A 25,523-nucleotide genomic window follows, 5' to 3' on the forward strand; every position below is an offset into this window, starting at 1 on the left:
AGGACATGGCATTACTGGTTTGAATGTTTCCAGTTTGAATGCTGTGCATGACTCCAACTTGTCTCACTTTACATCCAATTACAAAGCTATATAGATAACGCCATTATTAAATCACCAACTGGCTTTCATGACGATGCAGTAGCCAGTCACCGGATGTGAATGTCTTGCAAGTTTTTCTGCAAGTATGCAGATCAGAAAAAGTCTAAACTCTTTGTCAGATGTCAGGTAGAAAAATTATAACACTTGTCCATGTCTCTGTCAGCCAGCGCGCTTTCACACACCTGTCTAATGCAAGCACGTTCAGAGGCTTTCACCTATTTTTTCTAGTTTTCTGATTTTCTTTAAACAAAAAAAAAAAAAGAATGTTCACTGAGGTTGTCTGCTGCAGCAGTGCTTCATATTTGATCACACTTCATCTGACAAAGACACGGACACTTTCAAGTGAAAGAGTGTTTTAGGATGTGACTCAGAACATCCTCTGTGTGTTCACATCCATATTGGGTGAGGTGGATAATTTGCATAAATTAAATGTATCTGCATTGCCTGATTGGACATGTTTAAAGTTACAAAATCCAGAAACCAATATAGCATAAAGCTTCAATTTGAAATGTTACAGGACAAATATAGAGACTTATAAATTAAAGATTTAGGCCAGCCAACAGAATCATATTACTGTCAATTAATACTCTGAACAATATTAAAGTACAGCCACCTTGGTATCATTCTCTAATTGTGATATAGTATATATTATTATATATGGACTCCTGGACAGCGTGGGAATATGACAGTTTTGTACAATAATAAACATCATTATAAAAGGTCAGCATTGTTTGCGTGCATGTTGGTTGTTCAGTGCTATGTCGGGGTTTTATGCTGCTGTTTGTGTTTGTCTGACATTTTGTTGGTCTCGGGTCTGACTTTGAAGAGGTTCAATGAAACAAAACCAAATGTTTAGAGAGCAAACTAAAAAAAAAAAAAATCTCTATGGACGGCTGCGCTTCACCAAAACGCAGTCCCGATTCATGTGAACGCTGCATGATCGAGGCGAAGACAATGTGACGTCATGCCCAGGATGGCCAATGGCAGCGTGCGCTTCCAGCCTATGGTCGTACAGTACATACTATGAGCTCTACCTCCTTGTCTTGGTGCAGCGATGAGAGGAGACGACACCGCGGATGTGCTATAAAACCGTTTGTTAGACCTGAGATATTTTACTGTCAGCAGGAAGCCTGGTGAGCCCGTAAATTCCTGCTGTTTTCATCGAGGATAGAAAATATCTGTGTTGGAGGGGAACCTGAGCAGGCCGAGGGAGACGGACGGAGGGGGGGCCGGGGGGGCTTTATCGGCCCGCTGCAGTCTGAATCACCGGAGACTCGCCCCACCGCTGGTTAGTCACCGACGTCGTTTGTCTGTGGACCTGCGCATCCTCTCAGAAGAGGGCACCGGGAAGGGACGGGAAAAAGCCCGTGTTTGACCCTCTGCCGCAGCCCGAGGCGCGCTGCTTGGCAGGGTTATGCTAAAGAATGAGCCAAAGGGACACACTGGTTCATTTGTTCGCTGGAGGGTAAGCCACTCCACCACTTTCGTTTATATACTGTCTTTTTAAAAATATATAATCTGAAATATGGCTTGTTGTCTGGTTTATCTAGATAACTGGCCCCCCCTTTTTTTAGGCAACGTGCACGTTCGCTAAAAACCTTGGCAGCTGTGCGCACGCGACTGTCAAAAACGGTTCAAACTGAACTTCCGGTTAGCCTTTAAAAATATGACCAGTGTGACTGAAAGAGTTCATGTGAATGTGTCAGAGAGTGCCTTTGAATTTATTCGTGAATTCTCAGATAGCACAGTGCAGCCCGTCTTGATTTCTGCAAAAAACCCGGCTGTTTCTACACAAGTGAGCACTTTTATTTTGATATCAAGAATTAATTTCCGACCTCATTGTCGCTTTCTCTGGATGACTTGTCAAAAAGCCTCTGCAACCACAGCATTGACAGTATTTTTCTACTATTATTTTGTAATTTAAGAAGTAGCTGCATCATGTTGGTATATGTGGAGGCAACGGTGTGATTAATTCATTTATTGTGTTCCTATTTAAATGAGCATTGAAATTACAACTAATGCATACTTAGAGTTCTGGTAAAAACCACAAGTATAAGTGAGGCTTAAAAAAGCAGTAGATTGCAATCCTACAGTAATCCATCTTTTATAAAAAAAAAACGTACATTATACATTACATTATTATGGGACGTACATTATCTGAAGGCTTATGCTGTATTGTGTAAGTGTTGAACTGTGGGTGGAACTTCGTTTTAAGGAGTAAAATACTGCTTAAATTCAGCTGCTCTGCTGCTTTTGAGGATAGTTTGAAAAAAAAAAGCACTTGAATTTTATACTTAAATGTTTAAAGCTGAAGCTCACACAGTAGTAAAGCAATGCTTCTCATTCATAATTTTATATAGAGGCCTAACAACCAGTTGATCAATGAAAATGTGAACACAACTATGAATTTTAACAGTAGATTGACACAGTATGGATTTTTAAAATCCATTGTCATTAGTTTCATTGCATTTGTTTATTTGTTTTTTGATCTCCTCACTAAATCTGTGATTTTCGAAATGGATAATCCCACCACATCATGATAGTTCTTTTTATCTCTAGTCAGTGTTTTTAAATCTGGGAACTACACAAGACACCATGAATTTTCCCAAAAACTTGAGCTGGAGGCCTCAGCCTAGTGCTGCCTCCCACAGCTGCGCATTAGAAAGGCACACATGCAACAGCCAATGTTGCAGAGAAAGTAGGCCAAGGGTCACCGCTGCCTTTGAGCATGAATGTGGGTCGGTCTTTTGAAAGGTAAATATAGCTGGTCCTTCTCTAAAGACACAGCAGCAAGAGGAATCCACTGCCAGGATGTCAACATATACTACCACACTACCATGGCTTCTGTAACCTTTACCCGACTTCTGTGACTTGTAATTGTGATCATCAGGAAGCAGTTTTCAACTGTGTGGCGGTTTGGTTTCGAAGCTTTGTCTACATGTGGTGTATCGTGGAAAGCACTGAGCCTTTAGTGAATGCAAGGGGGATCAACAGAAATGACACTATCAAAGTGGTGGTGACTGAGCATGTAAACACGATTTATCCTCATAGTTAAGGCAAAACAGACGTCTGTGTTTTCCTGTTATATTAAGGCTATTTGATGAACAAAAATGCATTTTAAGTTTGCGTAAATTAAACTCCACTTAAAAAAATACAGTTTAAAAATATTTTTATTGCAGGCCTGGTGATTTTTCTTTGGGGTAAGGCCAACAATTTTTATATAAAGGAAAAACCCTGTTGTGATGCAGTTATATTTACAGACCTTGATGCATTATGATTTAAAGTGGGTGTGTGTTGACGTGTTTGTGAGCAACTTGCTTTGTTTATTAGTCACTTAAGTTTATCAAGTGGGCCAAGTAGCAGTTCAATTTGATAACCGCTTATGCTTATTTGCACGTTCTCAGGTAGCAAAAGTCTGTAAACAAGCTGCGGTCAGTTTCTTCTAAAATGAATTGTGAAACCAGCTGTTGGTGTTCATATGTCAGTATCTTGCATATCATAACACCAGGTCATGGTGTGTGGATGTGTCCATGCTCGTAGATAATTTAGGAACAACAGATTGTGTTTCTTATGATTAGTGTGTAAAGTGACCCAGTCCATGTCAGTATAACTTGATTTTGCTGTATATTTTACATCTGTATATTTTATACAGAGCAAACATTTTCCTTATCTTGCTTTCTGTTCTATTTTTTTTAACTTCACTGCTTCCTTTCTAGATGCGGTGGTACAGTGGGCGCCATTTTGACTTGTCCTCTGGAAGTGGTGAAGACCAGACTTCAGTCCTCTTCCATCACTCTCTACGTCTCTGAAGTTCAGCTTAGCACCGTCAATGGAACCAGTGTTGCCCGTGTTTCTCCACCGGGGCCTCTGCACTGCCTCAAGTAAGGAGAAAGACTAGATGTGCTTTATAAGTGCCAGTATGAAAAAGTTTTCATCATATTAATATAACTGCCTAACAAATTATACAGTTGGAAGTGTAAATGTAATTATCTGCCAATATTAACATAATGTATTGTGATACGGCTTCAGTGTTGTCTTGGTTTAAGTATGATTTTGTCCATTGGCTGCTTACAGTTAAAAAGTTTGTGTTATTGTAACTTCATAATGTAGGGAGGTATTTTCTACTACTAAATAACACTTAACTGGAAAGTTGCATCACCACAATAACAAATGTTAAATTGTGAAACAGCACAGAAATACTGATAGCAGATTTATCTTGTTGCACAGTCCCTGCAGCATGTACACTGTACTCCTGTTGCAAATGTCATACTGCTCTAAATTTGAAATATTTTCTTCAGGAATGCTTGGCTTATTTTTCTAGGTGGACTGCTTGTTTTCATTTTTTTTTTTTTTTTTTAAGAGAGCAGCTGAATCCAGCCAAGACAAAAAGATAAACATTTTGGCTTCAGGGATTATTCTCTTTGGCATCCATAGACAAAGGCAGTAATTTCAACCTCACGCTGACCTTTATAGTTCTTTGGTTGTTTTTTGATACGCTCTCTTGCTGTGAAACTTATCTAAGTTATCCACAAAAAAAATTGTTCCTGTTTTTTTTTTTTTTTTTTTTTTTCCCCCCCCTGAAAAAAACATGCAAGTCCTCTTGTCATTAGCCAGAGTTGAATTTTGCCAGAAAGATGAAGTGAGAGTAGAGGGGAATTCAACACTGACTCTGTGATTATTAACAACCTACTGGAAGTTGATGTGGTTCAGTACTTGCAATTACCATTAACCACTGCAGGGTTAGCGTTGTTCAAGTAAATATTCAACATGCCTCATATATAGGGCTCTGCTCTTATACTCTGGCAAGCCCTTTCCATGTCAGAGACCATGTCACTCACTGTTAAACATATTACATAATGTTTGACCGGTTGTCTGTGGAATTTTCCACTGCTGAGTGGTGGCATTAGCTATTTTCTAAATTGAGAATATTTGACAAACATCTTCTGTTTGGTTCTATATCTCAGGAATATAAATAGCTTTTTATATTTAGAATTGGTGAGATTTATAGGCAAAATGCTGACATTTTGTCACCAAAGGGGTTAGCTACAATGTGCTTTTTACATTGAGCCTATAAAAAAAAAAAAAAAAAAGATTTGTTCTGACTGGCTGGAAGTCAGGGGTCTTTGTCAGCTGTCAGGCAGTGCTCTCTTCAGGATTTTGTTTAATAACAATGGACTAATGCTCTGTTTGGAGAGATTGCAGGTTTTTTTTGTTTTTTTTTTCCCCATTTTTGGCCACAGCGGCTTTTTGTGCCAGTGGAGAGAGACAGGAAATGGGGGGAAAGATACAGGGGAAGACACGTGGGCAAATCGGCGCCGGGACGCGAACCCGTGCCGCCCGCACCGCAACGCGGCGTGTGTATGTGGTCGCCGGCTTCACCTGCGCTCTGCGCCCGGAGAGATTGCAGTTAATGTGGGCATTGTTTTGGGCTCTGTATTGGTGCTTTTAAAGTAAACAGCAACTAGCAGCAAAAATAGAGCAGCTCTTTTCATGGTAGAGATATGGCAGCATGACTAACGGAGTGAGGGGGGTAGAAAAACATTAAAGTGGGTCAACGTGCAGTGCAGTGTGGGCCAAGATCCCTTTTAGGGTGGAGGACACCTTCACTGCAAATCACATTTCTTTCTGTATTTCTGTGCCATTTGCTATAAATAATGAAGAGTTTAGCAGAATCACATAATTGGGGCAGAAATGCACAGTCCACAAATAGAAAAAAAATGTAGCCATATAACTTCTTCAGGAAAAGGTCAAAGTTATATCATAATTTCCTGTATTTTTGCTGAAAATGTTGAAATTGGCTTCATGAAACAAAAATCAGTGTAATCTGATTTGTGGTAATTGTGAATTCATAACTGTTAGTCAGATTTATCCTTAAACCATTCACTGTGTAATTTGGCCAAAAGTTTAAATAATGTACATATCGTTTCATGAATAATAAAGCCATAAATTCAAATGTTTAATGAAGTTTTTGCTCTTTCTGCAGGTTGATTCTAGAGAGAGAGGGACCTCGTTCACTCTTCAGAGGACTGGGTCCTAACCTTGTAGGTGTGGCACCTTCCAGGTATGTGCAGTATTATCTACAATATTCTAGGACTTGTGTGTTAAAACTACTTTATGATGTCTTTATCAACAACACAGAAACACCAAAAGATTACAAAGAAAGGGAAATAACCTTCACTTCCATATCTTGCACGTCATAACCAACATAAATGATTAATTCAAACAATCTTTTTTTTTTTCCTAATCTGACTACTGAGAAAGGCCTGTCAGTCAGCCAATAGTATTAGCAGGTTCACAGATATTTCAGTGTAATATTATTCTTCAGCAGTATAAAGTCCGAAGGCTCCAAATCCAAAAGACAGATAAGGTTTAAAGTAAAATTGTTGCTCTATCAAAATGTTATCGACCATATTAAGCTCATACTATGATCAAATTAAAAACAGAAGTGCCACTGTGTTAAAAATTTGTAGTAAAATATCATTCAACAGATGACATAGTAATTAAGTAGAGTAACTTTTTTAAAGACTTTTTATGGCATTGCAGACGTTGCCAGTAAAGTATAGAGTACACATGAAAGCAAAGAGAGAATGACACCTGCTCAACCAGGTGAGCTATAGTGGCACCCAGTAGAGTGAATATTAATTTCTGTGATTCGTGCATTCATAACATTGGGGTAGTAAGTACCGCAGCCCAGTGGGGTTAATTGTGCATATATAATATCAAAAACTCTTTAAAGTAGCATTTAGTGTTACCTTCAGTGTCATTTTAGCTGACTAATGGGCTCAAATTAGTCACAAGTTCCATTCATTTCCTATGGGACTTGTGCGATGAGGCGACAACCGCTTCGCACAAGTTCCATAGGAAATGAATGGAGAGGGAGCGACGTTGCTCCCCGTGTGTCGAGCCCCTAATACTACAGTAACTGTAGAAAGAATATTTTAGTTAATGGAAATAAAAAATAAAAAACTAGACCGAATGAGGACTAAAATGATGTGCGCTCACAGAGCTAACTAAAATAGAATAAAAATAAACAGGAAGTAGCTTTTATTTTTAGTCTTTGAAAATGTGGTCACATTTGTCAACACTAACCCTGGTCTCATGAGATTTTGGTGCCTCTGTTTATTGAGACTTGGGATGTGTGCACAACGTTGGGTTAACTGCCTTCACAAAGCGTTGTTTGTACTGTAATATCTGCTCTGAATGTCTGACATTTTGAAAAATTCTAAAGCCAGTCAATATAAACTGAAACAAGCAAAACTAAAGAAAAAAAACTCAAAATGAACACAAAGCTAAAACTTTCTCAAATATGAAACTATAATTACTCTGGTCTCAGGTTTATGTTGTCGTATTGAGGTATTTGTGATTCTATTAATAAAGGTGCTGATGCACAAGCAACTCATGACTGAGGAATTTCGTGTGTGTGTGTAAAAAATGTACATACCAATGGTAGCTGTACTTCATAACGACTGAAATGTTGTAGTTTAATAAATAAGCAGAGTACAGGAGTTTCATTCAATTGCTTTCCCACTGAGGAACGTCTGAAGTAATAGAAGACCAGGAATGTACATGTAAAGCTCTTGCTCACAGCAGCGGCACAATGGAGATCTGTGATTCAAATCTGGGCAGAAATGAGAAAGTTCCCTAATTCTTAGCTTATCTGCCCTAACCGTCTGGACTCAGTCAATCAAAATCCCATGAAGCAGCAGGAGCAGGCGCCGGCCAGCTGTTACACTTTCATCACGTGACAGCCACTGCTGCTGTTAAAATGAAGTTTCTAAATTGAGGCAGTTGTGTTTGTGCCTAATCTCTGCCTCCCTGATCTTTCTAGTTCTCTGTAGTTACAGTTACCTCTGTGGTTACCTCTTCCGGTTATTTTTGTGTGGCGTTTGGTGTGTCTTTCTCTAACAGTTCTAAAAGGCTGTCACTGTTTAATCCATAGTTTCTCTGCCCTTGGAGCCATCCTGAGCCCTCTTACTGTGTCTAGCTCAGAAGTGCTTTGTGTGTTTTGTAGTGTATAGTTGTTGAACTGGTTTGGCCATGACAGCTATAGAAAGCTGTTCTATAGGAGGATATTGTTACATAAGAAGTGAACCTGATTAATTCACTGACAAAATGTGCCAGACAGGATATGACAGCAGGAAACATGGTGATTAATAGTTAACTCTTAATTCATTAAAAAATAATCTGGGGAAATAAAGACTACCTTTTTTATATAATTTTATTCAGTCTGTTTTATTTCATAACTATTTATTAATATAAACAAGCACATTGGAATGCAGATTAAAGCTTATCACATTGACTGAAATGGGAAATGTAAATGAAATGTTCGTATGTCGTTTTAAAAACTATTAATACATCTTGAGCAGGGTTATGAGCTGCTCTCATTATTCAGAGCAGTCGGATTCATCAGTGCTCACAGTGCAAACAATACACTGATCAAAATGCCTTCATTAGTGTCTGACAAAGTAATTATATACACAGCAATGTAAAATGCACTGATTTTTAGACTTCAGTATAATTGAATGAAACAACTTATTGCTTTATTTATCAGCAGGCAGAGGTGTGGGTTCCTGAGCTTTAGAGCTGTTCTCTGCTGTGATAATTAGGAAACAGCACTCGGACGCTTCAAAGCTATAAAAACATCTTCTGTGCTCAGCAGTCCACTGGGCATGCTGCTGGCGTTCATTAGCAACACACACGACCCATTTCTACAAAGCTTGCACCACCAAAATCTCTCATTGCTCATGAGCTGCATACATGCTTTCAGAGCCAATCATAATTCATCTGCAGAGCAGCATGATTAAATTTTGCATGCATGCTCTCAAATCCAGAATGAGGGCTGGGAGCAGAGGTCACAGAGTTTAATTCCAGTCAGCAGAAGTGTTGCCTAAATCCTATGATTTCATTTATTGAAGCAAAGCTAGAACGATGGGAGAAAAATCTGTAGCTAAAAGCATGACACATGCACACGTGCACATTAGAGAGGCACGTATTTATCAGCCAGACATTAGTACTGACCTGTATTTGACTTGTTGACTGCTATTAGCCTGTCAGCAAACAATAACAAAAAATACCATTTACCGACAACAGCGGCTGATGTCTGTCTTTTGTGGCATCAGTTTTGTGGTCCTTGAACCTGAGAACCAGCTTCATAAATTTATATAATAAAATTTAAAGAGGACACAAGAATTTAAAAGACTGATTTATAGTGATGATGATTTTTAATAGTAGCTGAGCTGAGTGCTATTGCATGTCCCCCATGTTCAGTTTAGGTAGTATTTAGTTTTGTACAGCTAAAATTATGTTTTTGTACTTAATATAGTTAACTTGGGAATAATATAATTCTTTCTATTAATCATTCATACATTAAATTGCTCTGCACTCATATTCCCAGTTAGTAGGCTTTTATTTTATATTTAATCCCTGAACGCATCATTAACTGCTTTTCTTGCCTGGTTTCTTCAGATTATAGTTAACTCTATTTTCCTTTTTAATTGTCACACAGGGCGATATATTTTGCGGCCTACTCAACAGCCAAGGAGAAGCTGAATGGGGTGCTGGAGCCAGACTCTACCCAGGTCCATATGGTGTCTGCTGGGATGGCAGGTAATGATGACTCCTTCCCCTCCCCTTTCTGTCTGTCTCTGTTTCATCTGCCTGTCTGACTGTCTGTCAGTCTGGCTGGGCAGTGTTTCTTACTAATGGGTTTTATTTAAAAAAAAAAAAAAAAAAAAAAACATGTTAAAGAATTATTTAGTTTTTTTTTTTTTTTTCATCAAACATCTTTTATTATTTTTTTATCTATTTTTTTATTTTTACAATTTGAAGTATTGCAGACACCATCCTTCCCCCAGACCTGACGCATGCTAATGCTAACTGATAATGTCTGTTTTTAAGTAGGCATTACCTAGCTATTTTATGTATAGAAATATTAATTATAAACAATCATTGATTTATCAGAAAGCACAATTTAAGCCTCTTGGGATCAGACTGACCTCGATTATCATGGATGTCTAGATACAGTTATTCATATCATAATTACTGCAATTTTTACAGTCATATTATTCATCTTCCACCTTGACGGCACCTTGAAACTGTAACAGCTGAAAAATTCTTATCACATCTTACGCTATTACATACCAGCTTCTTTGCAAACAGTTCTTTTCTGTAGCTACACCAGGCCGCCCTGATAATGTAGTATCTGGCCTCTCCATGGTGGCCTTGATGGTCCAGAAATGGTTGAGGAGAGAGATCCTGATATCAGCAGTGGCAGAATTTCATGTACTTTAACCAGATGAAACATTTCAGGCTATAACCTACCACTGCTGAGCTGTATATGCTTTTATATGTCATAAAAAAGAGAAAAATGTTACAGTCCTCAAAGTTTAGGTTGTGCTTTCCTCTTCTCCTGGCCCCGCTGTACCTCATGTTCTTTGTTACTTCATTTTTTTTTTTTTTTTTTGTCCCCTCCTCGCCCTTCTTTCCTCTGTTTTTGTTTGTTTTTTGTTTTGTTTTTTAAAATTCTTTAAATTTGAGGCCTCTCCAGAGGACACTGTAAATGGTTTAACATCCCAGTTGTTACTTAAACAGTGTGGTCTGGGCCCCCCACCCTCTTTGCTCTGTGTGTGTATAGAGAAGAGAACACGGCCCCCAAAGGTCAACCGGGGCCCCTGGCACTCGGGCGGACACGTCAGGTAGCACCCCATTTCTTTACACTGGTATGATGAAAACCATGGTGATTTTTATATTAAATTCATAATGGTTATTCATTTTTAATGATATTAGCATTGCTTACAGCAACGTGTTTGCTGCTGGTGTGTAGTTTTAGACTCATGATGAGGTTTATTATTCCTTAGTCTTGACACACACCTCCCCCTTCCCCTTAGCTTGTTTCATCAATATAGTAAAGGTAAAGTAATGACACTTTATTTTGTTGTCAGCACAAAAGAAATGCTAACCTTGTCACTGCCACAGAAGGCTGCACTTGGTCTGTTTTCATTTTGTGTTTTTTTTTTTTTTTTTTCCCATCATACATCAACACTGTTAGTGCTTCAGTCATTTCTTTCTGAGGAGAACCGGGAACAGTCTGTAACCTGAAAGACTGATGCTGTGTTCATGTTTCATGTGCTCTTCAAATTAGTTGAATTTTCTGAGGAGCGTTTGCCTTAGCAGTTTAACGCCATTGGTACCAGCACAATTCAAACATAAATTCATTAATGCAGAAAAGATACAGTCAAAACATACACATGTAACTGATGCACTTGGGCAAAATTATGCATAAAAATGACTGTAATCCCTAAACAGTCAATGCAATGGTTCTGTTAAACCCCTTGAATTAAAATTGAAAGTCTGGACTTCAGTCACATGTTGACTGTTTGATTTAAAATCCACTCATTGTTCAAATACTAATGACTGTATATCAAAGCAATAGACAGTAGATGAAGCTTGGAGTTTACTCTTTGTTTCACACGCTTCTTCATCAGTGTAGCAGTTGCACAAATTCATCTTATTACCCTCAAAGAAATCCAGGTAAGGATGTATAACACAACCCGAGCTCTTACCACATAAATGCTTAAACCTAATGTTTAATAGTGTTGTGGACAAATTGTGTTACTGCCCCACACAATTTTTTTTTACTCTGATACTAAACTTATCTCTCTCTCTTCTGCATGTTTAGTTTCTCCAAGATTATCAATACTGAGCAATAACATATTTAATGCAGTAGTCAATGACAAAAACTCAGGGACAGCTAAAAGTCGTGCCCAGTTTTATAAACAGACTTTATGAAGTCACTTTCTTTTATGGCTTTGATGCGATGTGTTGGGAACTTCTTTACTGGATTCTAGTCCCACTGCTTTACTGAGGCCATCATTACATGAACTCCAGGAATTGTTGGAAGACTTTCTCGTGCGTAGCACACAGCAGGAGATGATCAGCTTCAGAAGCGTTCTCATTACTGTAAATTCTCAGTTTGGTTTACTCGATCTTTGTAGGAGTTTAACATTCGATCCAACTGTGACAATATTATGTTCTAAAAAGCTGCAGTGCATTTGTGAAAAAAGAAAAAGAAACTTTAGACTTAGGTTTCGTTTCAGCAGTTAATCTAAAGCATGCTGCTGTCTCTGAATGTGGGTCAAACTCCTCAGGAGAAGTTGCATAAGGATTTATTTGCCTATAGAAAGATCATAATGCACAACATTGCAGCAGCATGTCCATGTGCCTGGTGGCCTGCTGAGCCCAAGTGCAGACTTTCTTTGTTTTTGTTTTTTTAAATACACATAAAATCTAAGCATTAATTTATCTTATTAACTTATCTTATTAGCCTAGCTGTTTTTATCCATATAAAAGTTTTAATAAAAACAGGTAGAAAATAAACTATAAGAAGTTTTAAAAATATTCTGTCAAATATTGTGAGTTACTGCTGTTTTAGACTAAGCATTTATTGCTCCGTGTCATCGAGGTTAATGGGAACTTAACACACTCCTGTTGGTACAGCATGTGCTGTTTATATAGTCCCTGCTCTTTCTCCTGTCACCCATATTCATGGTTCAAATAGTGAGTGGATTGTGCTATATTGAGCTTGTGCCCTAGATCAGTAGGTTACGTTTTTGCTCTAATCAGGAACAACCTGTAACACCATAAAATATATAAATTTTAATTTTCATACCATACTCACTGTCATCAGTCACTTCATTCTTATCACATATTCATATAAAAGTTTCTTCATACCCTTTATCACATCATATAAAGCTTTGAGTCTGTTACACATAACGGCAAGGTTAGCATTTCCATCTGCCTCCTATTTTCAAACAAGAAATTGATCTCATATGTGGGTCAGAAACAGACATTTGCTCAATGGTTATAAGGAATAACTTCAGTTTTTTATGTCTTTGTGTTCTTGTGTTTTAGCTTGCTCTCATGAGATAGAGCTGGAGGTTTGGATTAGGTTAGGCCTCTGATTAGTCATTTTCTTTAATGCAAAACATGGGAATAAAGTAAAATTACTAAAACTGTGAAACAAATAAAGCACTTTAAACATGGGTAGATTATATGGGTTGGGGCACAGAGTTGGGAACATAGTTTGGTGAAAGATGGGGGGTGGTATGAGTCCTTCATCCCCCATCTTTTCTCCATCTACTTCAGAAAGAGGGTTGATGTGGGTGGTTGGTGGGATTTGGGGTGGATGTGACTGCTGCTTGTGTGTGACTGTGGTACAGAAAAGCCTGTGTCTATTTTAGGGCTTTACTGTAAAGCTTTCACCCCTACGTGATTGGGTGGGACATCCCCGCCATCTGAGCCCCCCATATCTGCAGGCTACTAGCTGCAGCGGGGAGGAGCTGGAGGAGCTTTGCCCCTCCCTCGTGAGTACACGCCATAGAAGCTACTTCATTCTACTTCCTCCTTTTTTCTTCTTCCTCTTTTTGTTCTCCTCTTCTCTTCAACAGACCTGTGTAATCCTTTCTTCATGCAGTTGCCTTAACATAGGTCTCTGCTGCATTGATACACTAGACGTGACTGAGGTCTCTTTATAGCCTTGCCCTGGTCTTAGCTGTTTTCTGCAAATGGCCATGTTTTATATCTCTCTGGTACATCACTTTATCACAAACCTTTAAAGAGACTTTGTGTCATTTCTTAATGACACAAAGTGCATATTAATTATCTTTATACCATACACAGCGAGCTTTACATTACCATATATTATCTGGTAATATATATTATTATTTCTTCTAAACGTAAACAATTACAATCAGTTCCAAATTAAGCTAACATCATGTTTGGCTGTGAAGGCAGGCAGACAGTAAAACAGAGTTTCTCACCACTATTAAAAAATAAGTGCTACACTTACTCCTTTAGCATTGACTTTCCACTAGTAAATAATTAAAGAATCTCTTTCAGACACCATTTTGTTTTACTATGCTGTAGTATTTCTGCTAGCTGTGCTAGGATATGGCCTTGAGCCTGTCTGTAGTGTCCATTCAGGGTAACCACTGGTTCATTTATTGGCATAAACATAAAGACAGTGTTTTTTGGGTTTTTTTAAGGGATTTTTTCCCCCAATATTTAATGAGCATGCATATCACAAAAATATAGAGAATCAAATCTAAGGGTCAAACCCATTGTGTTGTGAATTGTATTTCTGTATTGGTAGATGTCTTTGTAAATACTGACAAAGGTGACGTGTGTATTAAGTGCTATGTGCTAATGCTATGTTAAGAAAAACCTACGAGGATAAGCTCTAATTACAAATTTTCATTCATTTAACAGCCACATGTAAAGGCCTAAAATGAGTTTGCTGCTTGCCTACATTTGCTGCTGTTTGCAGTTAGGTTTTTATCATGATAAATTAAAAAAAAACAAAAAAAAACATAGAAAGTCAAAGCTAAAAGCTGCTGCCTTCATGCACTGTTATCTAAGATCTTTTACTTCAGAAGGAGGACTGTTTACATGTTGTTTACATGCACTTGAGTAGCATTTCAAATGGAGAGGATCAATATGTTAAGAGTAGAAGAGCATGCTTTTTTTGTCTGTAACTCAAATGACTTTTTAAAAATTCAGATTTAATTGTATCAATTGTCTGAATTATTTATATTTGTATCCTTCATGTAAGACTTGTAATAAGATTAAGTTAAATACCTCAGCCAGTTGATCCTGTTTCCTGAAGTGCTTTCTCGCTGTATTTGTAACATGTAGCATATTTAGTATAGTTGATTTTAATGTGTTCTTCTAAATGTCTCTGCATGTGTCTGAACCTCTGACCTCTTCTAAATTTCCCAGGGTTCACCGCCATCACAGCTACCAATCCCATCTGGCTGATTAAAACCCGCCTACAGCTGGACTCCAGGTTAGGAACCTTAAACCATTATCTGATAAGCTTAGAAATGGCAGTAAAATGTGTTAAAAGCTTTTGTTAATCTAATGACAATAAAATATTATAGAAATTGTTATTGGATTTTAATTCAGACTCTGTGTGATGGCAGGAACCGGGGTGAGAGGCGCATGAGTGCTTTTGAGTGCATACGGCGGGTGTACCAGATGGATGGCTTACGAGGTTTCTACAGAGGTATGTCAGCCTCGTACGCTGGCATCTCTGAGACTGTTATCCATTTTGTCATCTATGAAACTATCAAACGAAAACTGCTGGAGTACAAGGCTCAGGCCAGCATGGACGAAGAAGACGAATCTGTCAAAGATGCCTCAGACTTTGTGGGCATGATGCTTGCAGCAGCCACCTCCAAGACCTGTGCGACCTCCATCGCCTATCCTCATGGTAATCTTCTCCCTCACTCTTTTTCATCTGTTGTGATCGAAGGATAAGGGTCATAATGAATGTTTTTATTGTACACTTCCTGTTTGTGGTTCAGCCATAAGCTTATTTATTCCTGATGAAGTTCATGAAGGTAGACTTTTAGTTTAGTCTAGTTCAGTAATCTTCAGCATTTACAACTCAGGGGGCCATGTACAGTACTACACCTTCTAATTCAGTGGTTTTTCATTATTTAAAAATGTCTGCATTGTAGATTAATACTAAAGTCATCCAAACTATGAAGAAATACATATGAAATTATTTAGTAAACAAAAAAGTGCTAAACAAACCAGAATATGTTTTAGATTTTAGATTCTTCAAAGTAGGCACCTCTTGATCAGATGACAGCTTAGCACATCCTGGTATTTTCTCAGTCAGCTTTATGAGGATGAGTGTGCAGCTTTTCATCTGAAATTGTGATGAAAAAGCCAGAATGTTAAAAAAAACAAACAAAAAAACATGTTAAAACCTATTTTTATTTTGAGTAAGATAGTGACTCACTTCTTGCTACTGGGAATTCAAAAGAAATGGTCCACTTGTGTTAAAAATACAGCTATGATTCTCCACCTACATGTACAGCCCACAGCCTGAATTCCTGCTGGGATTGTCTAAAGGGACAAAATCAGTATCTATCATATGGAAGGTAGTGGGTATGCCAAAAAAATGATCATTTGCAGCAGTTTTATTTGAGTGTCTCATGAATGTAGCCCTCAGATTACACAACAATCACAGGCAAAGTCTGACACGAACAGCTAGTAGCCTGTAGAGTATGTAACCCAAGTTTCTTCCTCTTCTCTATAATTGCAGAGGTGATCCGCACACGACTACGAGAGGAAGGCAGCAAGTACCGCTCCTTCTTCCACACTTTGCTGACGGTACCCAAAGAAGAGGGGTACCGGGCGCTGTATCGTGGCCTAACCACTCACCTCGTGAGACAGATTCCCAACACTGCCATCATGATGTGCACCTATGAGGTGGTGGTCTATCTACTTGGCTGTTAGCCCATTGTGAATGTCTCTGCTCTGTTTAAACAGGGAGACATTAGTATATGACTGAGAAAGATGACCTTTTTCTGGAAACGGTGGCTATGAAACGTCAAAATGAAGATTAAAGGAAACCCGAAGACACTCGTGTGGACCAGAAAATGACAAATGGAGGGAAAAAAGAAATGAAGAGAGCGATAGGGCGAACAGCCCTCTGGTACCATATCAGCATCATCCCCACCAGTTCCCTTTGTTAGACTGTGGAAACAGATATAGAATACAGTTCAGAGGAGGTAATGTGGCTAGAAAGAGTTAGGAGGCACTGACAGGAAAGTCACAGAGACAGTTTGGCACCTTTTTAAAACTGTCAACCACAGGTGTTTAAGCAGTGTTCTGTGGCCTTAACAGAAAGGATTTGGTTGGTATCCGCTTTAAATGAAGAATAAAAAAAAGAGTTTTCCATTCTTATAGAGAGACCGTGGGAGGAGAATGCTTGGAGGTAACTGAACTTGACAGTACAGAGGAAAACTAAATGTTAGGTACCTTTGCGCAATCCAAAACTCTGCTTGGTATGTTTTATTCTTCACTAGTCTGCACTTGCCTCAGTGCTGTGTGACCTCTGGTGTGATTAACTGACTAGCAGCTGAGGCGAGATGTCAGAAGGAAAGGTGCATTTGAGGCAAAGACGTCACCTGAGCCACACATCGTTGCACTACAGAGAGTTTGGCTTCAAGCATTCTCCTCTGATGGCCCCTAGAGGGCCTGAATCTCATACACAAACTGGCCAAATACAATGAAACACAATGATGAGCTTGTTATAGTGACTGTCACTTGACACTAGCTGGTATTGATGAAGACTATATTGAAACGCTGGCTTCCATTCAGTGTTTCATTCCTCTATAACTCAGTTCCTGGTGGTGACATGGTTTTGCTGAAGTTGGCCTTCATTGTTTCAGTGTTGCTTGTTTGTCTCCATTTTTCACAACAGCTACCAAGCTAAATTTTATGAAACTTGTTAAATTTGGGTGTGGATCTGGATCACTTTCTTTAAAACTGTGGGATTAAGTATTGAGCGGTCTTGCTAGTGCACCACTTGCACTGCACAAAAGCTGAAATTTGATAGTTTCCAAGGCCAGTTTCTGTCTCTGGTTACTGCTTAGGGCTTAAAACTTGTGGTTAAAAACACAAGACTAATACATCCTGTTTCAAATGTGAAGCATGCAGTGATCCAAAAGGTACCAAGAATCTTCTATTAGCATTGCTACTTGAATATAATGTGACGGTTGGGGAAATATTGGAGTGGGAGCAGAGTGGTGGAGTTTTATCACCCCATAGCCTGTTTGTATGTGAGCGTGTCTTTATGTGCGTGTGTGTTTGTGTGTGTGTATGTGTCGAACAAGTTACATGATCCGTGTGTCCATGCATTTGGAGTCCCGTGTGCCGGCATGTGTAATAAACAATACCTACTCCAGATCTCCCGCCACTAACTATTAATCCTGCAGGACGCTGGTTTGGAGTATGGAGAAGCTCCATTATGATACTGATGGCTTTCATTCCCACTCTCATGCCAGTACTTGCTTCCAGTGGCTTCCAGCTGACCCGATAACATGCACTTTTTTGGCCTTTTAGGCTTGTGCTTTGCATTTTATTGTGTGGACAGGTTCAAATTGTACATTATAAAAGAAAAAAAAAGTATTACTGTATATCAAAATGGTATTTTGCGCAACTGTTCCTAGAGCAGAGCTATTGTACAGTTTAGACTTTTCAGTAGTTGTGAAGGACGTCCACGTTTGTAAATAATATAGATACTGTGTATGCATATCAAATGTTTAGTTTTTTGGTTTTTTTCCCTCCTTAGGTGCGTTTCTGATCATGCTGTAGTTTGCATTGGCAAATGATTGTTTTCATGGCTTTGACATGAATATTGATATTGCTTGACTGATTTATTTTTTTTCCTTGTGTTCGTATGTTGTTCTAAGCTGTCGTGCAAAAATATGCTTACATGAAGCTTGCAAAAGCTGCACAGCCAATACAAAATGTAAGCATATGAGCCACAGTATTGGTTTGTTGTTCAACGTGTTCCAGTTTGCAAAGTTTGGATGTTTGTCATTTGGTCTGTTTATGTTGTTTCGTGCTTTCTGTCAGATTTAGTTTGGTTCTCCTCACAATTTGTTTAGAATATTAAAATAGAAGTTAATTTATTGTGAGTTCAAGAACTGGAATCATCTGTCTGTGACGGTATCATTGCTGCGTAGGATGGTTACAAATCTGTTACAGGCTGAAGTTACCCATTTAACTGACCACTTTAAGAAGTTCATGTAAAGAATTACCTTTTTGGCAAAATTCTGACACTTTTTTTTTTTTTTTAATTCTATTTAAGCACTAACTAAAATTTCCCTTAAATACACAATTGTGATTTTTTTTTTCTTTTAATAAAGTACTTTGTGTTTCTCTAAAGTATTATGTTTCTTCAGTTGAAGAAAATCTGATTCACTCATTTTCTCCCCCTGAGTTTTAGTATCATTTCAGAGGCAAACTGAGGTGTTGTAAGTCATAATAGTTATTGATTTTTTTTTTTTCAGTCTCCACTGACAAGTTATAAAACCCATCCTATTAATGTTTCTAATAAAAACACAAAATATCTAACCAATTTTAACATCCATGTCTTCCCTGTAAAACACTAACGACTGTTTTTCTTTAGCTCTGTTGCAGTAATACCTGAGGTCAAATTACCAAAGTGTGACATGAACAGACAACTGGACAAACAGTGCAAACATTTACATTTTGTTACCTCTCATTTCAGTAGTTGTATGCAAATTATTGTCTTTAGCCTGTATGCTTGGTCAGGATGCAGACTCAAGCTGGATTCACAGAAACCCTGAAGATTGTTGTTTGCCAGCTCAGTCATGAAAGTGTTTTTGTTTTTTAAAACAAAAGTAAATAAAAGTCCATTTGCAACTAAACTGTATCTATTTTTTCATTTCTTAACAGACACCAGTGCCACAGCTTCAAAACTCGCAGTCATATTGGGGGTCCTTGCAGTCATGTGAATGTTTCTGTTGTCTTTGGATTGTGTTATTCTGGAACACCAGACAGGCCCAGAGGTCCATATTGTGATGGGTCAGAACTGTTTTAATATTATAGGTCATTAGTATATATGCACAATTGCAAAAGTATTAGTTTATAAAAGATTCCACTCATGTTTGAATGTTTTGGATAATACATTAGGAGAAAAACATTACTTTGGCTTATTTATTGCATAAAGTCATTAGGTTATTTCAGTGGATATGCCAGGAAATATAAAAAATACTCTCATCTTAAGTGCAGAAACTTAGGAACCTACAAACGTTTATGGTCAAAAACTAAAGTAGTAGCTAAATTAAAGGGAAAAAAACATACATGTATAATAAAGGAAGACAAATGGCTCCAAATTAGACATGAAAGTGCTGTGTAGGTACTTTTTTTTCTTCTCTTTTTTAAAAATGTATATCATAAACCCACTGGCCACTATATTAGGTAGCATTCAGTGTTCAGTTGCTTGTTAATGCAAATATCTAATCAGCCAATCACACGGCAAGACTCAATGCATTTAGACACAGAGACATGGTCAACATGACCTGCTGAGTTCAAACTAAGCATCAGAATAAGGACGAAAGGTGATTTAAGTGACTTTGAACGTGGCATGGCTGTTGGTGCCATATGCACTGGTCTGAGGATTTCAGATTTTCCCCACACAACCACTTCTAGGGTTTACAGGGAACGGTTTGAAAAAGAAAAAATATTCAATGAACAGAAATTCTCTGGGTGAAAATACCTTGTTGATGTCAGAGGTGAATGGCCAGACTGCAACGAACGAACTGACCATTCGTTACACCCAAGGTATGCAGAAGAGTATCGCTGAACACACTGAACCTTGAAGTTACTTGGTTACAGTGATGCCACTGTACTCAAATCTGTTGACTCTACAGTCAACAGATCTCAGTCCAACAGAACACCTATGGGATGTGGTGGAATAGGACATTCACACCATGGATGTGCAGCTGACAAATCCGCAGCAACTGTGTGATGCTTTCAAGTTAATATAGATAGCCCAAACTGTGAGTAATCTTTCCAGCACCCAGCTGAATCTGTGCCATGAAGAATTAAGGCAGTTCCGAAGGTAAAAGGGGCCGAACCTGGTACTAGAAATGTGTACTCAATAAAGTGGTCGGCGAGTGAATAACTTTTTTTTAGAAACAGAATTATGAAGGCGCTGGGGAATACTGTTTGCATTTACCTACTACAACTGCCAGGGGGCGCCAAACGTCTTCTGATAGAACCGAGCAGTCTACAGTTCAGTTCTCCAATTTCTCTTCATGTTTTCATGTCATGAATAACATATAATTTCAGTCATTTAAACATCCGGTGTAAAGAATAAACAGCTTCTTCGATCCATTATACTCCAGTAGTTTCCACTTCGCTCATATCTTGATCGTATACAGCACAAGATATCTATAAATGTATGTAAACGATTATTTAAATAATCCATCTTCACATTCGGTGGCTGGAATAAAAAAAAAAAAAATAGGTCCAAGATATTAGTTTGTATTGATTCTGCAGCGTAGTTCTATTTGTGTTGTTCAGTACAATTGTTACAAGCGCACGTGGCCCCTTTTTATGACTGGATGCAGATCAATGAGCCCTCCTCTGATGTACACCAAATAACCTGACTTGCAGATGCCACAGCGGATCACTTCACTCATTCTTGCGGTTAAATACTTTAATTGACTTGCAGTTAACAGCCCGCTGATCTAGTTGGTAATAAACATTGGGATGGAAACCACAATATAAGATGTACACAAGAAAACACTTAAGCGTGGGGAGGGGGGGGGGGGGGGGGGGGGCGGGGAGTGATGCCTTCATGAACTGTGGGAATTTTAGAGAATATTTTGCTAGGTGGAACACAGAAATGGTTTGTTTGTGGCGTGTAAAGTTTATCTGCAGGGAAAGTTCATAGGGCATTTAAAATGATTTTTCTCATTTTGTGTCATATATGCATATATACACCACATATACTACAGTACAATGTTGGATTTCATTTTAAACGTGATTAAGATTTCACACAGTGGAGGGGGGTTGGGAGTGTCATACAGTCTGAAACTGAAAAGGTTAGACATGTGTCAGCAACTAACTAACGTCTGTATACTTAATGAAAGGAACTCAAATACCTTTAACAGCATTTGAAGTTTCAGTACAAGGAGTGAAAGGTCAATTTACATACTTAGTGGAGGAATTATTTGGAGGGACACTTCACAATGGATTCAAATCGTATATGTAAGTGATACTTTGAGCTGTGTATGTTGCGCAGTAATTTAAATAGTGGGGTTTAGTTATCATTTTTGTCATTCAAGGCATTGCCACCTTGAGAATCACGATTTACGACTAGCATATGAAAGCACCATGAGCTCATGAACCAATCGGTTCCAAGCAGAAGGCTGCGTTGTGGCGGAAGCAACCAATCAGCGCTCGTTCTGTGGAGTAAGCAAACCCTCAGCGTCGGGTCCCTGGCCACCTTGATGTGTCGAGCTGCCGTTTACTACAACAAAGAAATCGTCGCTAAATCGCCGAAACATTAGTAACAGCGCCGGAACGACGTTGTTGTCGTCAGTAGAGGAGGAGAGGAGGCTTCGTTTCTTTGTGTCTTGTGGAGACTTCTTCCAGGAAAACTATCGTTTGTGTGGACTGTATGTGTCTGTTCGGTGAGTGTTACCTCCGTGTACATATCCCGGACCAACCAGCAGCAGCCTGCAAGATTTGGGTTTTCTGCAGGCGCGCAAAATGTGGTGTTTTCCTTCATAACGTATCATCAGTCCTCTTTGGAGCGCTGTGTGATTGCATTAGTTTATATGTAGCACTGGGATTTAAACTTAGAACCACTGCTGCAGTTCAGTACTGTGGTAAAGTTTTCTCTGCTTAGGTAAGACGTGTTCGCGCAGTGTAGTGACGTCTCAGTGCGCGTGAATTCACCTGGGTGTCTGCAGCTTGACATCTCTGTGGATGTCACCTCGTTTGACATCATCACAAAGTAATCAGATGGAAAAACTGGATCTCTGTGTTGCCTGATTGGTGTATTTGTGTGTGTGTGTGTGTGTGTGTGTGTGTGTGTGTGAGAGAGAACAGAATAGGTCATTATATGAGTGAACAAAATTTGTATTAACGCAGTAATTGTTTCAAAATGATATATTTCAAACCACCAACTTTGAGAGCATCCTAACAGAAATGCTGTTTTTATAGAGAATTACAGTGGTTGATTATATTAATGAATCTTGTTAAAGTACCAACACCTTTCCTTGCTGCACTCTGATTTATCTGTGTTGCCACATCTTGACATTTATTAAGCTAAGATGAGTAAGGTGACAAGGACATGGGAGATGGAGAGCAGATGGTGGGAGGGGAGGAGAGAAAGGAAGGGTAGACAGTGAAGGAGAAAAGAGAGAGGGGAGAGGAGAAGGCTCTGGAAAGTTGACAAGATGAGTGTGAGAACACGTGTGCCTGGTGCAGTGTGCCTACATATGATTTACTAACAAGGAACGGCCAAAAGTGTTGGTGTGGAAAGGTGGTCAGTGGAGTGTGCTTGTTGATGGATGACCTGTCTAAATAAGGGCGGGTGGTGGTTGTAGAGGAGAGATGGAGCAGAAGGCGGAGACAGAGCTTTGTAAGAGTGACAGGGGGGTCATTTATCTGTCTGCTGGATCTCACCAGCTGGTCACTACAGGAGGTCAGACTGTTCACCAGCATCTCCCCTCACTAACTTCTTCCCTTCTGTTTCATTTTATCTCATATCCTTCCCATCTTGTTTTCTGCTTCCATGACACTTCAACATTGCTCTTGTTCATTCCTGAAGTTTTCTTGCCACATTTTTTTTTTTTTCCCCCAATTTTCTCAGTTCTCCTTTCCTGCTTCTTGAATTATAGACACTTCTTCTATTTACAGGGCACACACTTTCACTGGTTTCAGGCTCAACACACCAACTAAAACTTAAGCTAATTTGGTCTGTTTCACTTGACAGCTTCAGCTGTTGAACACATGTAGACACCTTAACTGTTACTGGCACCTAAACAGCTTTCAGTGCCAACTCGTCACCTGACATAGTGGCTTATTTTTACTGTTTAATTTAATGTCTCAAACACAAACTGACATTGTAGCTGCTTTGCTATCTATCTATCTATCTATCTATCTATCTATCTATCTATCTATCTATCTATCTATCTATCTATCTATCTATCTATCTATCTATCTATCTATCTATCTATCTATCTATCTATCTATCTATCTATCTATCTATCTAATACAATAATAAAGAATAAAGCAATATACCAGTTATCAGCCGATATTGTCCTGTCACACAGATGTATGTAATAGTGTATACACTCACCAGATACTTTACTAGAGACACCTGTTCAACTGCTCGTTAATACAAATGTATAATCAACCAATCACATGGCAGCAAGTCAGTGCATTGAGGCATGTAGGCATGATGAAGATGAATTCAATTCAATTCAATTCAATTCAATTCAATTCAATTCAATTCAATTCAATTCAATTTTATTTATATAGCTCCAAATCACAACAAACTGTCGCCTCAAGGCGCTTTGTATTGTGGGTAAAGACCCTACAATAATGACATAAGATGACATGCTGAAGTTCAAACTGAGCATCAGAATGGAGAAGAAAAGTGAATTAAGTGACTTGGTGTGGTGGTCTAAGTATTTCAGAAACTGAGTTCACTGTATTCAAATGCCCTCCACAGTCACCAGATCTCAATCCAACAGAGCACCCTTGGGATGTAGTGGAACGGGAGATTCACATCATGGATGTGCAGCTGAAAAATTTTCAGGAACTGTGTGATGCTTTCAAGTCAATATTGATCCAACTCTAAATTTTCCAGCACTTTGTTGAACCTATGCCATAAAAAAATTAAGACAGCTCTGAAGATAAAAGGAGATCTAACCTAGAACTAGAAAGGTTGTGTTCTCCGTGAGTGTATGGTATCCAACATGCACAGAAATTCAAAGAAAGATGACATTTAACATGAACACAGGTGCCCATAAAGGCTTGGTGTAGCCTGAAATTCTAACGGCCAAGAGGTTTTTATATTTGCTTTCTTCTTGAAGGACTCTGTTAAAACTCTACAATGTTTATATGGGCCCTTCACACCTGGGCACATGTGTTCACGCACATGATCAATAGAGGGTCATAACCACCTCCAGGGGACTACGCCCACAGGGGTTTAAATACCTGGGTCTCTCCACCATTTGGTTGAGAACTGAAGAAGCCTTTCGGATGAGAGGTGAAACTTCTTCAAGAAACAAAAAGAAGTCCAGTCGCCTTTTTCAAGCTCCAGAGAATGTTTATATGGAATACCAGCTGATATGTATCATCCATCCATTTACTTTGGTGTTGGGGGCTGAAGCCTATCCCAACTGTCATAGGGCAAAAGGCAAGGTACACTCTGGACTGGACAGACAACCGTTCACACTCACATTTACACCTAGGATCAATTTAAATCAGGCTTCAGTCACACAGATCTAGAGATCAACGATGACTCCCCTTGCAACCTCCAGTCGCTATGGGAAAAATGTGCGTTCCATGACTGGTTGGCAAGTGGTTGCTGGAGGTCGCTGACTGTTGCTAGGTGAAATCAGTCAATCAGCAGAGGGTGCTCCTTTTGATCCCTTTGGTCATTAGCAGATTGCTGCAGTTTCCTGTAGTTTGCATGCTGACTTGTCTGCAAACACTTGCCAACTACTCACTAAACAGCAGTGGAACTTGACAAAAGGTAACTCAAAAATTCTGCCTCAGTTTCAAACTTTTACTTTGAAGGTAAATGTTCTTGTGTGTTCTTTTCACAGTTTCATTACCTGCTCAGCAAGTAGTTGGTGAGTATTAGCATTTAAGTCTGCATCTGCCATGCAAACTGCAGGCGACCACAGCAATCTGCTAAGCACATAACGCAATTGCAGGGAGGTTTTCAATGCAGCAGTGTATACCTCTTTGCGACCAATGTTGACTTCCTAAAATTTTGTACTGGCTGGGCTCAAATTTAAAAAACTAGGTTTATCGAGTAAGATGCACTTCAACTAATTGTGGATGCTTTC

General features: G+C 38.9%; 2 protein-coding genes across 4 annotated transcripts in view; both read left to right on the plus strand.

Annotated features, from left to right (window-relative positions):
- Positions 1-1,119: 1,119 nt before the first annotated feature.
- Positions 1,120-19,349, plus strand: LOC115795480 (solute carrier family 25 member 36-A). The gene is made up of 7 exons (XM_030751419.1): positions 1,120-1,564; positions 3,816-3,980; positions 6,083-6,160; positions 9,605-9,705; positions 14,875-14,941; positions 15,078-15,367; positions 16,211-19,349. Exons 1-7 carry the CDS (start codon positions 1,524-1,526, stop codon positions 16,402-16,404), a joined length of 936 nt encoding a protein of 311 aa, XP_030607279.1. The 5' UTR covers positions 1,120-1,523; the 3' UTR covers positions 16,405-19,349.
- A 2,576-nt stretch (positions 19,350-21,925) lies between these two features.
- The window catches only part of LOC115796017 (SPRY domain-containing SOCS box protein 4-like), a 77,673-nt gene continuing 74,075 nt past the window's right edge, over positions 21,926-25,523 (plus strand). For all 3 annotated transcript variants that reach the window (XM_030752208.1, XM_030752210.1, XM_030752212.1), the window contains exon 1: positions 21,926-22,124. The gene's annotated coding sequence lies outside the window, so the exon portion shown is untranslated. The remainder of the gene's footprint in view (positions 22,125-25,523) is intronic.

This window comes from Archocentrus centrarchus, chromosome 17 (genome assembly GCF_007364275.1).
Source record: "Archocentrus centrarchus isolate MPI-CPG fArcCen1 chromosome 17, fArcCen1, whole genome shotgun sequence".
Lineage (NCBI taxonomy): Eukaryota > Metazoa > Chordata > Actinopteri > Cichliformes > Cichlidae > Archocentrus > Archocentrus centrarchus.

Excerpts from the sequence above, each read along its gene's own strand:
- LOC115795480 (XM_030751419.1), top strand. The coding sequence starts at position 1,524 with ATGAGCCAAAGGGACACACTGGTTCATTTGTTCGCTGGAGG. Across the intron at positions 14,942-15,077 it reads CGCCTACAGCTGGACTCCAG|GAACCGGGGTGAGAGGCGCA; the intron begins GTTAGGAACCTT and ends GTGTGATGGCAG. Across the intron at positions 15,368-16,210 it reads CTCCATCGCCTATCCTCATG|AGGTGATCCGCACACGACTA; the intron begins GTAATCTTCTCC and ends CTATAATTGCAG.